The sequence below is a fragment of the Equus asinus genome, chromosome 4 (genome assembly GCF_041296235.1).
Source record: "Equus asinus isolate D_3611 breed Donkey chromosome 4, EquAss-T2T_v2, whole genome shotgun sequence".
NCBI lineage: Eukaryota > Metazoa > Chordata > Mammalia > Perissodactyla > Equidae > Equus > Equus asinus.
Genome location: NC_091793.1, coordinates 115790733 through 115807975, shown reverse-complemented (window position 1 = coordinate 115807975; position 17243 = coordinate 115790733). Strand labels below are relative to the sequence as shown.

At 33.7% G+C, this 17243-nt stretch overlaps 1 protein-coding gene across 2 annotated transcripts in view; it reads right to left on the bottom strand.

Annotated features, from left to right (window-relative positions):
• Positions 1–17243, bottom strand: part of AGPS (alkylglycerone phosphate synthase) — a 139433-nt gene that overhangs the window by 34772 nt on the left and 87418 nt on the right. For both annotated transcript variants that reach the window (XM_014834063.3, XM_070508160.1), the window contains exons 12-14: positions 11101–11152; positions 6425–6501; positions 4502–4614 (exon numbers count right to left, since the gene is read on the bottom strand). In XM_014834063.3, the coding sequence (XP_014689549.3) occupies positions 4502–4614; positions 6425–6501; positions 11101–11152 (242 nt within the window). The remainder of the gene's footprint in view (positions 1–4501; positions 4615–6424; positions 6502–11100; positions 11153–17243) is intronic.

The window sequence follows — 17243 nt, the reverse complement described above, 5'->3', positions numbered from 1 at the left end:
TGGCAGTAAGTAAATAATGCAATGTAGATGCACCCTTGTTCTATACAAATACTGTAAGGCAATTTTAGTCTAGAATATATGAGCTATATCAGATTTCCTGACTTAGTTATAGCTGGATCTATATGAATTAGTGTCATCCAGGAGTGACAGACTTGACAGGAGGAGCTCTAGTCTAGAACTACTTGCGGGTGGGGCATAATGAAATGAAAGGGGTCATCTGTATTACTACAATGTTAATGAGTGGAAAGACAGAACTTAGGTCAAGCAGCTGAGAGTGAAAAGTAAGAAGAAACAGAAGACAATTCTGGATTGGATGTGTACGGATCTGAGGTTGGGGTAGGAAGTCAAACGAGGTTCCAAAACAAAAAGAAAACTATTTAGAAAACTGCTGTGGCAAGTGTTTGGAGGAAAATAGCAAGGCCCATACTTCAGGTAGACATGAAACAGAGTCAGACACTGAGTACAAGAGAGAAAAAACATTAGTGATCCAGGAAATAGAAGGAGTTCATCCTGGGCCTATTAGTAGAAGGAAAGGAAAGGATAGGGAAGACTAGGAAAAGGTGCAAGAGACCTACGCTGGGCATCTTTGAGAAGGCGTATCCTAAGCATGCATTTGGTGAGAAATTATGGGTATGAACATGTAGTAGACCTGTCTCTCTTAGATCAGGATGCGAAGAAGTCCTACTTTATAGTCCCAAATCAAGCTATCTTTCTTTAGACCCTCTTCTAATACCTGGCGGGGGTGGGGTGGGGGGAGTGGAGATCTGTTCCACCTTGGAATCCAGTGTGACAAACCACACGAAACATGCATTTTCTTATCTAAAGCAGGAAGAAATCAAATGTCCTTCGTAAATTCATAAATCCAAAAGGAGATGAAAAGTCATTCTGAGTTTGCTTTTCTGAACCATACTTTCCCTGCAAATTTAGTTTTTCAGAACTTTTCTTTTTTTAGCTTTCAGATTTGTCTTCTAGCCAGAATCACCTTAAAAATATAATACATAAAATAGTAGGGCTTAGAAATTAGAAGCTTCTAACTTGCCACTTTTGCAGCCACTCCAAAAAACTATACTTAGAGTCAAAGTGCTTTATGTTAAAGTAGCAATATCCATCCCCTACTTCCTGCTCCCACCACAAATTTCAAACATCAATAACAAGGTTCTTAAACAAATTTAAAGCTGTTTCATGAAGGACTGGGAAGACAAATGAAAGAGGGATGAGAGACAATCTTTTTATATAAAAGGGCCATCTGTTGAACCTAATCACTCTCCTGTTGAATTACATTAAACTACTTAAGCACACACTTTGAAAATAACAATAACATATTACCTTAACTTCTATGGTAAATGTCAATACATCCGTCATGATTGCTGACAGCTAATGTTTATTCTGCTTAGCTCTTAGAGAAGTTAAAGGACATTACCAGCAAACACAGATAAACAACCAAAGTATGATTACCCAACATCTGGCTATCACATTCTGTTGGATCATATGTGTTCAAAAGTATTTAACTGTGTTAGGGCAGGGGTGGAAGGCAAGGAGGACAAATGGCTAAGATAACACACAAAAATATACTAAACTGTTGGAGTAATTCATTAAAAACAATCAATTTAAAGCTAATGAGGTGGTGGGAACAGAGGATAAAACAAAAGAACAGAAATTAATAATGCCCTAATCCAAAATAAAATACACGAGCTAACTCACTTACGAAAACTTTAGCAAAAAGAAATTTAGTATTGCTTTCCTGCATTTAGTTACACAGAAGGAGAAATGATTGAGAAGCAATGGCTGGCAGAGTGGCATCTTAAATAAGAAAAACATCCCTGCATCGTTCCATGATTAGAACAAAGAACTAGTGTCTAGAGAACTGGGGGAAAACCAGGTCTTCTGCTAGAAAACCACACACAGATATTTCCAACTATCAAAAAATCAAAATCTGCCTAATGACAGCCTGGGTTGTTCAACACTGAAGATTTCTGCATCTAAATGAAGTGAGGCAGGATGAAAGCACATTAAGAAACTAATTATAACATAACTAAGAAGTAGCAAATAACAACAGCAAAAGAAAAGAGACTCCCAATCAGGGTCTAAGTTTCTAATACTTCACCCTTGCTTTAAATAAACATCTCATTTACTATAACCTATTTTTAATGGATGAATTTGACACAAGTTTTCTTCAGTATAAGCAAATTGCTGAAATTAAATCAACAGTTCTGGGGCATAAGTATGTAAAGAGACCTGGATTCATCTTGTGTTAAGATTCATTCTTACTTTGAAGTTGTAAATTGGCTGGTGTTACAAGAGAAAAACAAAACTGGCATTACATGAAAAGACAATTCATGACAGCTGGTGGCTCATATTAAATAAATCTGACAAAATGGATCTGATAAATACCTAAAGATTAAAATACACTATTTTAAGGGCAGCATAATAATTAGGCACAAATGAAGTAGAATAAAAGATGTCAGGGAAAAATAAACTATTCAGTTTCATTAATTCTTTCAACAAATAATTGATCAAGCAACTAGTACATACCAGGCATCAAACGTGATGCTCAAGAAGGGACAGGTCATATCCTACAAAAATTATGTGTGAGGTAGGACAGAAAGGTATTTTTGTCATCATCCTACCCAAGTCTAACAGGAAATGTGGCACGTTACTAACTAGCCATGATTTGTTGGCTACTCTGAATTATAATTATAATTACAGATCCTACAAAGTGGAATTTCTGTGTGTGTGTGTGTGTGTGTGTGTGTGTGTGCTGGGTGGGGGGGGGGGAATGAGGTCAAACTAAGTAAATTTAACCTAATATACAGTGCTTTAAGTATTAAAGCATTCATTTCCCTACAAGTACTTCTTGAAAGTTTTTAAATCCCAATTAAATATTTAAATTTATAAGGAAACTTTTTTTTAAAGTTTGTGTCTAATATTTAAGGCTAGATAGATATAAAAGATGTCATTTAGATATTAAAGGTTTTAAGTTAAATCTCCTTAACTATTTGTTTCTTACTAGTACCATAGGTTTTAAGAAAAAAAGCTTTTAAATCAATTATATATATATAAGTTAGAAACTAAGTTAGAAACTAAAATTAGAAACTACATAAACACAGAAGTTAGAAACTAAAAAACAGGTATGCGTACATTTCAAATTAAAAAAAAATTCACAGATAACCTGAAATTCAAGCCATCTGATCATCAAATAAAGCCTTATAGCACAACTACTCAACTACTTTAGTCAAAACAGCAATAATTCCCAAAAAGGTACTGTGGAGGAGAAAAAGTAAAAGATTAATGAATTTCATTTTTTACTAAAGAAATAAAAAAATTCCACTTGCCAATTTCAGGATAGGGTAAAAACCAAACTGAGAGATTAATTTCTAACACTCAAAAAAAGTACAAAAGTAATCTAAAAATTAAGCCCGAGATTAGATCTTTTTCTGAGAATATTGCAATTTAACATTAAGTTTAGAAAATCCTAAAAATAAAGGGCTGAACGTTACATGTGAGAAAAATACATAAAAGTGAGGCATTCTAAGACACCTTGCCCCAAATTAGGTGTTAATTTGTTCTTGTGAAGAACAGCAAAAAAGAAAAAAAAGGAACAGAAGTGAATATTTACAAAGAATGCAGATTAAGCATAATGCATATGATATATTTTAAGCTCTGAAATAAAAAAAAAGACTAGTATTCAGAATACTATAAGTTTATGTACGTTAAAAGGAAAGGAAAAAACATAGTCCTGATAAATGGCATTTTCACTATAGTTCTCATCAATCAATCTTCTAATCCATCAAGCAGACAGACAGAAAACCACCCAATCATTATTCAGTTGGTTATAGATGTGAAATGTTTTCTGTTTCTTTATATCAGCACAGAACAATAAGTGACAGGGGGTGGAGTAGAGATAATTTATCAAATACTTTTGATTAAATACAATTTCCTTTTAAAAACATACTAATAGCATGTTTTATACATATGCTTTAACATTAAATAGTAACATGACTACGAACTTTTTCCTATTTCATGCTAGCATAACAAACAGCAAATATTATAAAATTAGCATTAACGGAAAAACACAAAATATTTAATATATCATATACAGTCATGCTTCACTTAACAATGGGGATACATTCTGAGAAATGCTTCATGAGGTGATTTCATCATTGTGCCAACATTATAGCGTGTACTTACACAGAATTAGATGGTATAGCCACTACCCACCTAGGTTATGTGGCACTAATCTTTTGGGACCACTGTTGTATATGTGGTCTGTCTGTTGTTAACTGAAATGTTCTGTGGTTCATGGCTGTACTACGATTAGACAAGCAAGAGTAACATACCAGTCCAACTTCCTACAATTTTGGAAGTAAACCAAAACAACATTTTAAGTTGACTATCACATATTACCACATATTTAATATAAAAAAGGGTACATTAACAACTGCTTGGAGATATCAGAACTTTAGCTTAATTTTCTCTTGGCATTATGAACTTAAAGCCATACCCAAATTTTGCAGCAATGTCATACACTTGTTTTTCATGTTGAAGAACTTTCTCACGGTCCCCCTCAAACAGTAATGTAGCGACACTTAGCTGATTTGGATCAAATCCTTTAAACTACAAAAAAAATTATTATTACAGATAGTCTTATCCTACAAAATAGTAAATCAAAATACATTTTACTCTTTTTCACTTTTGATCTGGGCTCAAACACACCAACTCTTTAAAAATTGAGCTTTGGAACTTTACATGTCAATCAAAAAGAATGCTTAATGCACCTATTCAGATCATTACAATATTATAAAACTATGGAAAAACATTTCAAAGTATGCCACAGTGTCAATTGTAATGACGTATTGGTATGTAAATAAAATAACTTTTAAGTTATAACTCTAATAAAGAATCAAATAAAACTACCAAAATGCTAGAATATAATACAGTAGTAGAATGTAGGAGAAAAAAAAGAACAACAACTTCTTTTTAAATAGTATTTTCAAAGGAGATTTTCTGTACAAAAATAAAATATAAAACATCTAAGAACAATCTTAAAAGGAAATATATAACTTTATTAGAAAATCATGTCTAAAAAAAATGAGACATACGTTCCTGAAGGCACAAACTAAGTATTATAAACCTGTTAATTCTTGCCAAAAATTAATATACTAGTTTATTCCAATTCTAATAAAAACTTGGATGAACTTTCTAAAATGGTGAAGAGTTTCTAAATTTTTCCAGGATAAACAGGTAGGTGATGGTGATAACAAGGAAAATTCTGAAAAACAGGAGGGAGAACTAGAGCTACAGCAATTAAACCCATTTAATTTTCAAGAACAAAGGCTCATTAAACAGAATTTGATATTTTAAAATGGAGTCTATTTCTTGGATTAGTATATAAGAAGATGTCTTAGACACGGCAAATCAATGTGAGAGAAGCAAGGCTTCTTTAGTTAACGGTGCTGTCACAACAGGTTAGCAATTGGGAGAGCCGGAGGTGAAGCTTAATTGAGGTCTTTCTCTCACATCATAAAATTGACATAAATTCAAATAGTAATAAAGATAAAAAATATATATTTTAATTCCAATTTAACAAAAAAGCAAGAGAGAGAAGAAAATGATCCTAATCATAGTTCTGGAGGAAGGAAGGTTTTTCTGAGCTTAGAAGTAATTAAATCATCACAGGAAAAGATATAAAAATTTGAAACTTTTGCACCAAAAAGAGAAATTCTTATTAAAAAGGGAGTCACCTCACTGGAAAAATTATTTACATTTATAACAAAGGCATCTAATAACCTCATTATTCAAAGGGCACACACTAAAGCACCAAAGAAAAAATATGAAACTGTCATCCCTGGCAAAATAACCATATTCAACTAATTCACTCAAAAATTACATCTAGGAAATACAGGGACATGGTCAGTCTCATTGGAGTTTCAAGAAACATCAACTAAAATAAGGTACTATTTTTCTCCCTGGATTCAGTAAATTTAAAACAATAATCCCACAGGCAATAGCAAGAATTCAACCAAAAAATGACACAGGAGTGTTGCTGGCAGTAGTGTAAGCTAGTATAACCCCTTAGGAAAGGAACTCAGCAATCAAAAGTGAAAAAAAGAAAAATCCATGCTCTTATTTCAGTTCCTGATATCTATTATAAAGGAAAAATTTCAAACTATATAAAACGTTATATGCACAAAATTGTTCAATGCAGCGTTATTTTTAGGAACTTCAAACCTGGAAAAGAATTTAAAATTTCTGAAATTTAATGTATGATTGATTTACTTAACACAACATTTATTCCAATGCAAAAATAATCATGAAATGCACACAGCAACATGGAAAAACACACTTATAATAGGTGTGAGGGGAAAAGGAAACAAAATTAATATCCTAAGCATCTAAAATTTTAACATTTTATAAAAATTCTTACCTTTGTAATATAAAACTTTTTTAATCCATCCAAAAATGATGTAAAAATAGAGGAAACCTGAGGTTTAAGAGCATGACCTAAGAAGAAAAAGAGTTCATATTTTAAATTAGTAAGAAAGTCTACGTTTTTCAGAAGATCAAGAGGCTACTTTAACTTAGTATCCTGAATGCAAGCGAACATTCTCATGACTTCAATTTCTAAAATCTCCCTATATTTATAACATATTGATACTAAGATCTACATCTTTTATCTTTATCTTCTTTAAAAGCCACAAACAATTTTTTGTTTACAAAATTCCTTCTTGGTTTTTTTTTTTTAACTCAAATTACTATATGTAATTAATACTACACGTAGTTTAGGTTATCTTTCAATTGTATAGTAAAAACACTTCATTAATTTTTATTTCATTAAGAACACCCAGCGATGGCTGGTTTTACTTTTATTTTTTAATTATGCAGAAACCATTCAGAACTATAACCAAATATGAAGTCAATACCACATTTAAGGTTGTTTCTTAATTAATTCTTAATTCATCCAGAATTCTTGGCATAAAACTAGTAATTGCTTCCTTAATCACACCCGGAGAGTTAAAACTGCCAAAATAACATAAAGGGTGTCTCAGAGTCTGTTAAATTAACATCTTTGCCTGCGGATTGAGCTTAATTGAGTGAAAGTCTTTTACTGTTTTCTCATTGTTTTCTGAATAGCAACTTCTTACCTCCCATCACTGCTACATTTAAGTCATGCATCTGGCCTTAGTGCTCTGAGCCCAATTCAGAAAAATGTGGTATACCATTTACATAGAATTTTCATAAAGAATTTTAAAGTCTAATAAATCTACAGTTATCTCCAAATAAAAATTTTATTTTTAAAAAAGGCTTTAAGGTTTTGAGATTTTCTTTGTTTTTAAAGTGTAGGTCTCTTCTTTAAAATAGGTACAAACAACAAACTAGTTTTTTGGAAAAAAATTTCTTGGGGGAGAAAAACATTACTGGCAGGTTCCTTTCCTCATTCATCTATTTTTTTTAAAGTGAGAATCTGAATCTGTAGTCTTTATTATACTTTTTCTGATTCTAACAGGAAAGTGTATTAAATAAAAAAACAAGTGACAGTAAGTCTTGACCAGAGGCCAAGAGTTAGATATCCATACTATAGCTGAACTGCGCAAAAAACAAAACAAAACTCAAGGACAGATTTTGAGCTCCTGGATCACAAGTAAGATGCTTGTTTTGGGAATTTTTTTTCTTTTACTGTAACCTATCAGAGATGCTTCTCTAGCATAACCAGTGCTTTAAAAGACACCATTTCTAGCATATATAAAGTCAGAAATAACATATCATCAAAATATTCATTTTCTGTCCCAAATGGAATTCATCCTACTTTAATGACAATTGGAAATAAATATATAAACATAAATGTATGTGTGCGTTGTGTTCTTGCAAGAAACTGAAATTATCTGTTCCTCATACAGATCTTCTGATCCACATATCTTTACACAATGTATGAGGACTTCTGATCCACGTATCTTTATACAATGTATGATGTGGAATAATCCTTAAGGGTATATGCTCATCTTAAGACACTGAAATTTATATGCACAATTTCCATTAACACTATGGGAGTTAGTCACACATATCCCTAATACTGAGTTGACGTGATAGCTTTGAAGTATAGTAATTGTAAAAGCCTTACTAACTTTTAAGTGGGTCAAGCATCGGTATTAACTAAGAGGATATTACTATTTTTCACTTATTCTTAAATTAATGTTGCCTATCAAATTGATTACATTCTAAATATATTTCAGCTATTGTGTTTTATTGTTTTACAGTAATCAAAGGAAATATTTTTAAAATTTATTAGCTTGACAGTTTGATTAGTGAATTTTGTGTTGTTACAGTGTTAACTGAATAATTTAAAAGGATTTAATAAATACCTGCATTTCAAAGAAGTGATCTGAGACAGTGGAATAAGTCCTGAGCTTTGAAGGCAGACAAATTTGGTTCAATCCCAGCTCTATCATGTGTGACTTGTGGACTTTCGCTGAAATATTTAGCCTTTGAGTTGTCTGTAAACTGGGAATACCACCTTGAGGAATGGTTGTGAGAAGGTATTTGGTAAACTGTGCTATTGACAACATGCTAGCACCAAGCTGTGTGCTAGCCAAGATTTCTTCACCCTCTTTTGCTAATTTGATGATTAAATCAATCAACATCTAAGTGCCTGTTATGTGACATGTACAGGAGATATAAAAATAAATAAGAAATATGCTCTAAATTTGACAAACTAGTTTACAAAGGAAATCTATAGAACATTTCATTATACTCAGTGATGTACATCATTTCAACATACCAAAAATATATCATTTTAACATAATGTACTAAGGGTTGTATCAGAGGTAGGGGTGACATTAAAAATATTAACAATTAATAATAGGGCTTGTGCTTGTTAACAATCACTATGGGACAAACACTGACCAATCGGTCAAATGGCTGGGTCAAGGTCCTGGACACCCCTTGCTGTGCTAAGTGTTACTCCTAAGTTTCTTTTTTAACTTTTTTTTTTTTTTTTGAGGAAGATTAGCCCTGAGCTAACATCACATCTGCCGCCAATCCTCCTCTTTCTGCTGAGGAAGACAGTCCCTGAGCTAACATCCATGCCCATCTTCCTCTACTTTATATGTGGGACACCTGCCACAGCATGGTTTGCCGAGTGGTGCCATGTCCACACCCGGGATTCAAACCGGTGAACCCCAGGCCAACGAAGTGGAACGTGCGCACTTAACCACCGCTGTGCCACCAGGCTGGCCCCACTCTTTAGTTTCTTGATCATACAGCCATGGCAGGATATATAGATGGAAAGGCTTCAATGGGTACTGAGAAATCAAAAAAGCTATAGACAACCAAGATACATGATCAGATCTCTGTTTCCAAAGATCAGTCTGCTGGCCAAGTAAAGGGCAGAGGGAGAGGAAACACAGTCAAGACTAGAGAGGGTAGATCCCACCGCAGAGCATGTTCCTAAGGTACTTAGGTGCAAGTACCTAAGCACAGTACTCAGAACGTGGAACAGGGGTGACACATAGCCAGAAGGATCTTTTCTTTAAAGCTTCATTTTAAATTGTTATAGATTCAAATTATAAATAAAATCTGGCCAAATCATAGTTAATTTTACGAGGGTGTCTATGTCTAACATAATTTACTACAATAACAGCATATAAATGGATAACACAGCCTTTTAAATCAGATACATGGCTCTCTTCCGACCTATTTCTCTGCAGGCCAAACACACAGGAGGCTTGATTTTCATTTAAGTAGTTCATTAATTATAGGACACATTTATCTTAAACTTTTATCAGTAGTATAGTATTTTGAAAGTAATTAACTTAAAGAAATAAAAGCTGTGACTGACTTAGAAGACTCTACTTTTAAAACTACTCTTGATACGTTATGAACCTGATTTCCTTAGTTAAGTTTCTTTATAACTATAATAATCATTTTTCCCTAAATTAAAATCTAATCTACTCTTAGAACAAACAAAAGCCTGCCTATGTTACCCTTTAGTATTTATTACTGAGCAATCGCTCCCATAATTTCAGGGACTGTTTTGAGGGTACTTAAATTCCATAAACTTAAATTCCAAACTAAATTTCAGCAGATGGAAAAAATATAAAAGCAATAAAACTAGAATTGAAAAGATGATAAACTGTGTCAGAAAGTTTAATACTCTAAAGCAAAATAGGGAGAAAAAGAAGCAAGGTTAACTGTTACTGAATTCTCCACCTCAATATTCCAAGGACACCTTAAATACAACCTGTTGTAATGCCTTTTCCCCAAAATCAACATCTCTTCTTCTGGACTGTCATTCAATCCACCCAATCAATCAAATTAGAAACCGGGGAGTTACCCTCAGCTCTTCCCTTTACGTAACCTTCCACATCCAGTTGGCAAACTGATCTTTGAAAAATCCGTCCCTTACAAATCCTATCTCCACTGCTGCTGCCTGGATCAAGGCCCCCAAAGTTTGCCTCTTAAACCGTTTCAACTCCTCCTCCACGCCTGCACCATTCTAATTCACCCTGCATACTGCTAACAGAACGAGCTTTGTAAGATGTAAAGCTGATTTATTTTATTCTCTCTACAAAGAAATCCCTCTGCTGACAAGATAAAATCCCAACCCATCCTGCCAAGCCCGAATCCACCCATGCAGCTTCATCTCCTAACAACTCTCACCCCACCCGCTATCTGAGTCACACACAACTATGAGAAGTACCCTAAAACACGCCAGTGAGGTTTTAAAACTTATTTTTTTGTTAAGTGAACAAATTTCACAAGAGAGAAGAGACTGCCTCAGGCGAACTTCTTCTATTCACCCTTTAAGAGTTAGCTCAAGCATCACCCTCCTTTAAGAAGCTTTACCTGACCCAACCCCAACATCAAGTAAAAATGCAGCAGGATCAACCATGCCTTTGTTTGCAGCCCAGGGTGGCCAGCGCATCACCAACCTCCTGCACTCATGTAATTATCTGTCCTCGTTAGACTGAGAGCTTCCTGAAGGACAGGAACTATGACATTCATCTTTCTAACTCCGTACCCAGTACTCTTCCAGACACATAACTAGGGTTTCATAAATTTTTGTGACTTAATGAGCAGATTTAAAAATTACTGCTCCTTACTTACCAAACTGAAACTGCTGGTTGTCCATGAGGCGTATAGACGCAGGCGCACATCTCTGTTTTAAAAAGAAAACAATGTGATACAATTTAATATGGTAAAGAAAATAGGTGAGTAGAACATGAATGTCCTCTTTCTGTATTTGAGATCGAGCTTAGTTCCTAACGATATATATAGGAAAAAAATATTAACTGTTTATATAATGATATGAAGACAATCAAAACATCAGTGGCTTCTTTAAAGCATCTGGAGAGGAAAAATCTACATACCTAATACAAACATTATATGATGCCAGATCTTTAATTTATCTGTAACAAGATCTGCTTAATGCCTAGCAAAGACCTAGAGAATTAACTAAAAGAACTAGTAGGCCTCAAAGTAGATTGTTTTAGAACAAAGTAGAAATTTTAAAGACTAAAATCAATGCCTGGAGCATTATGCCATTTATGAACTATAATGTGTCATCAGGTCCTTATATAGTTTTGAAATGAGGAAGATGATGGTGGAATTTTTGTGAGCTTTCAAAACTTATCTGTAATGTCTTCATAGATAAGTCTAGAAATTATTCTTTCTTTTTATCCCTTCTCATAATCCATTTTAAATAGAAAAACTATCAGACGATGTCCAGAATTCTAAGATTTTTCAAGGTGACTTGTATGAAAATAGCAACAAAACTTTGAATCATAAGATGATGCACCTAAACCATCTAAAACTGCACCAGTTATATTTATCTAAGCACACGCTCAAAGCTGCAAGGAAAGCAAAACAAGGAAATCATATACACATATTAGTTTTGTGATGCTAAAAACTACAATACAAACAATAGCAAGGTTTAAGTTAGCTAAAATTTTTCCATAGAATTAAAGTGCACTGCACCCTAAATGGAATTTTTAGTTTCTACGCAAATCTTTTTTTTTTTTTCCTTGAGGAAGATCAGCCTTGAGCTAACATCTGTGCCCATCTTCCTCTGCTCTATATGTGGGATGCCTGCCACAGCATAGCTTGATGAACGGTGCCATGTCCGCACCCGGGATCCAAACAGGCGGACCCCAGGCCACCAAAGTGGAACGTGGGGACTTAACCGCTGCGCCACCGGACCAGCTCCTCTACGCAAATTTTTAACATGGTTAAACATCTACCAAGAGAGTGCTTTTAGGCCACGAAATTTTGACTAATGTCATAAACTTTTTAAACATTTAGCTGAGTAACAACATTTATCAATAAAACTTGAATCAACACAATGTTGAGATTTATGACAGTCACTCAGAAGAACAAAACTTAACACATATCTTAACTGCGCATTACATTTTTGCTATTATTTGCTTTTAATTGAACAAATATTTAATTTTATAAAACCACTCACAATATACATTTTATTTCACCCAACAAAATGACTAGTTAGATTCTTATTTTGAACACTATACAATTTATTTATTCACCTTTGATACTAAAGGTGACATAATTCAATCTATATATAAAAAAATCACTGCCAAATCTAAAGAAACACTATTAGGTAATTTTATATACACAGAGTAACAATAACCTACTGCCTTACATTTTATAGAATCCTATGGCTTCCAAGCTGCTTTCATAGGTCTTTATTTAATATAAGAAACAACCCTGTCAGAGTAGCAGAACTGGTATTATCCCCATTTTATAGCTGAGCATACACAACCAGAGAGGTTGAAAGACTTGAGAGAGGTCAGGTGACTGTATAAACAGTAAAGACAGAACTAGGACCAAGACACCCTGACTGCTAGATGAGCACATTTCAAATACACCACACAGCATCCAAAAACATCACTTAAAACACACAAACACACACAGACAAGAGCTTTAAAGTCATATTTGAAACAAAAAAAGAAAATTACCTTATTTGCTATTTTGTGATCTTATTAAAAGAATAATAGTTACAAAATAAAGTTTAAAAATCTACAACCTAAGTAACTTCAAATCTTGGTATAAAGGTATCTTTGTCGTTGGGTTAATATTTCTAAAAATGTTACCAGTTTCCAAAATACTAAAGTAAAATCAATTTTCCTGAGATGCTTTAATAAAACAGGCACATCAACTAATAAAACATATGAAGCCTGATTAGACCAAGTTTCTTTTCTTTATATAATAAATAGAATATCACATAACATACATAGCTTTGTATTTTGGCTTCAGCACATCCATAAAATATGAGACAGAATTAAGAGCCATTCTGTCATTATTGGGGGAAAAAAAAAGAATTTTAATTCCTACCAACAACTTGTAAATTCCATCTCCTATTATCACCCAGATTCTACTTTACCAGTATCTATAGCAGCTGCTATTAATGAAAACAAGCAGCATGGGTATATATCAGAAAATGTGGAAAATGTATATTACATTTAGTATAGTAAATTTCTAGCGGAGTTCAGTCTCTAAAACAACTAAAACACAATATGCAGGCCTTGAGAAAATCTTGGTTTGAAAACACACAAAATACATTTTGGGGACAATTGGACTCATCTGATTATAGAATGAATATTAGACGGCATTAAGAAATTACTGCTGATTGTCTTAGACATGATAATGGTATTATGGTCATAAAGAAGAATACCCTTATTTTTAGGAGATGTATGCTGAAACATTTAGAAGTCAAGTGTCATACTGTCTGCAACTTAATTTCCAATGGTCCAGAAAACATAGATACAAACAAATAAAACAGAGCAAAAAGTTAACAATTGTTGAATATACAAGATGGATATTCATGTGATCACTGTACTCTTCATTCAAGTTTTGCTTAACACTGTCAAATTAAAAAGTTGGAAAAATAAGTAGGAAAGCTTCGGGGCACTCACACATATAGCAACTGATAGTGAACTCTACTGAACGTGAGTTTAAGTTGACAGCTGAGTCACATAAACTAGTCAGTCATCTACTATTCCTATTCATACTGACGCAGGGCAGATGGTTACAGACACAGACTATCAGAAAAGAATAAGAAGCTAAAGAAAGCCTTTTGTATTTAGATAATAAATGCTACATTAGTTTTCAACACTGACTTATTACCAAAAGCAAACCAACAGCTTTACTGAGTCTCACGTTTTAACAATGCCATTTTAAAAGTCAGGAAATAGACTTTTTCAGTTACTGTCACAAACACGTTCTCATAGGCAAAGTACTCAAATTAAAAACAGCATATAGATTGCTTTACGATCCTCTAACAATTGATAATTTGTAAATCAAAGCGCATCATTCTAAAAATACAAAGTGGGCAAAGTCTTCTCGAATTTTAAACTCAAAGGTGCCACTACAGCTAATTAAACAGAAGTTCCTGTAATCAAAAGACTAAAATATGTTACTATTCTTAAAAAACGACATTCAATCTGTTACTATACCTGTAGTTAAGGCTACGTTATGTTTCAATTAAACAACCTCAAACTTTTTCCTTTAGAAGTTAGAGACATCACAAATTCTGAGAATTTGAGCTCTAAATTCACTCCCAGGCTCTTCAATTACATTACTCTGAGAATATTACATAGATGAGGAAAGGGAAAAAGGGTCCTTGAGTTAAAGTGACCCCTGGTGGTAGGTGATCAGAACTAACCTGAGAGGAAATATTTTTACTAAGTAATTTTAATGGTGGGTCAATGATATATTCGGGGAATTTGAAGAACATTCAAACAAAAATTGCATACTCAAACTGGAGTTAATGAAATAACTCACTTCTTTCCTACTACGATAAATGTGCCCTCACTAGAATCTCTCATGTCACCTGACTTGTACCTAAAGTGTACTTTGTAACATCACTAAAGAGAAGAAATTGCCAATAATTTGACTTCGTCTTATAACTGTGCTTTGAGGTCATTGTAGTTATTTATTTATTCTTTTCTCAGATAAAACAAAGATACTGATATTTCATTATTAGTCCATATTGAATTTTCTCATATCTTTTCAGACTATTTAGTAAAATATAATCAGGAATTACTTGAACATATAACTTGAAAAATAAAAAACAACCACTCTGATTAGTCTTATTTACTTAGTAGAATTCTCTTCACTAACTTAAAAAGCAACAGATTTCTCAATCTAACCATTTTCTCCAAAAAATAGCCCCTATAAGAAACAAATCAGGGGCCAGGCCAGTGGTGCAGCAGTTAAGTGCGCACGTTCTATTTTGGAGGCCTGGGGTTCACCAGTTCGGATCCCAGGTGCAGACATGGCACTGCTTGGCAAGCCACGCTGTGGAAGGCATCCCACATATAAAGAAGAGGAAGATGGGCACGGATGTTAGCTCAGGGCCAGTCTTCCTCAGCAAAAGAGAGGAGGATTGGCAGATATTAGCTCAGGGCTAATCTTCAAAAAAAAAAAAAAAGGAAAGAAACACATCAAAAGATTTCTGCAAAATTTGGTTTTTTTTGTTTTTTTTTTTAAAGATTTTATGTTTTTCCTTTTTCTCCCAAAGCCCCCCGGTACATAGTCGTATATTCTTCGTTGTGGGTCCTTCTAGTTGTGGCATGTGGGACGCTGCCTCAGCGTGGTTTGATGAACAGTGCCCTGTCCACACCCAGGATTCGAACCAACCAACACTGGGCCGCCTGCAGCGGAGCGCGTGAACTTAACCACTCAGCCACGGGGCCAGCCCCTGCAAAATTTGTTTTTATGAAACTAAGTCATATCTCTTATTTGTCACAGAGAAAACCAGAAATCGCACTTCAGATGAGACACATTCTTTGAGAATATCTCTCTTAGTTTATTAGTTACTGGCAGAAGAAATTCAATATTAACATATTTTAAATGCCTGCAGGATTTCTACTATTCTAACTTCATAAAGATAAACTATAAAATATAAACACTGAATGGGAGTCCTATATTTTTGGTACCTTGGTTAACGAATAAATCATCTTTGAATTGAAAAGGTTTGTTTCTTCAAGGAGTAAATCAAACTTTCTCTATAGACTCTAGAACAGCCCAAATTCCTGAGCCTTACAGACTATTCTGGGAATAGCCTACTAATCTCATACTGTATCAGAAGCCAATACTCCAGTAACAAACCCCTTGTACATAGCTATACAAAAATGTAAACACAGAAAATTTATTATGATATGCAAAATCCTTAGTGATTATTAGGATACAGGAACCACTTCTATTTAACTTACATAATACCCACTGCACTATGTTGGAGATAAAGGTAAGAGTATACTACCTCACATAAAAGACACACAATAAAATAAATTGATATAAAAGTTCAAAAAAGGATTTGTGAAAGAAGAGAATTCGGCTAAATGCAAATTTCTAGATATAAAAACTTAAAATACAGATAGAATTAATTCTTCCACTAACTAATAAATCAGAATTGATAGCACAGATGAAATCAAACAATATTTAAGGCTATTGGCATAACTAGCTAATCCTATTGGAAATGACATACTGGCTTAGAGCTAGGAGTCCACATCGTAAGCAAGAATTTTTTTACCAAGAGAATTATCTCTTGGTTTTAAAGAATGAAATAAAGGAGTACATATTTCCCTCCACTTATATTAAGAAAAGGGACAAAAGTTAATGCCAAACAGTCTCCTAGTCATAATTTTATATTTTCAGTTTAGTAAAGGTATAATGACTTGTTGTGAGTAGCTCCTGGTCAAGAGGATATCGTGTAACTGTCCTCTACTTAAATACATTTTGTTGAATCGTACCATAAATAATCCAATTAACCAAACATTTGGCTAGGTCATTCTCTCTGCTTTCAGAGGGAAAAAAGTATGACACAAAAAAATGATTAAAAATAACGATTCCATTCTCTATATGTAACAAATGATTTCCAAGAATTATTGCTGAATATAAAGAAGCGTTAAATGTTTTGTAATATAAGTGCTAAACCTAACTCCTTTCAATTTTTTGAACCCCTCTAGGATAAATCAAGTTGAAAACAGAACAATTCACAATTGAGATATAACATTCTGATGTGTCAGACACGAACTATGTATTTCTTCCCAAATTATGATCTAAACTCACCAGAAAAAAACACCCTATCAGTTTAAAATTGTTTAAATAAAAGTCATGGTAGGTAGAAAGGGCCACCCTTTGTCAAAAGGTAGTGAGAGAAAAAGCTGCCTTTTAACCTCTAATTCTAAAAACTGAGTTGTGATGCTGAGAGGTTTCAGAGGAATGGGTACTAA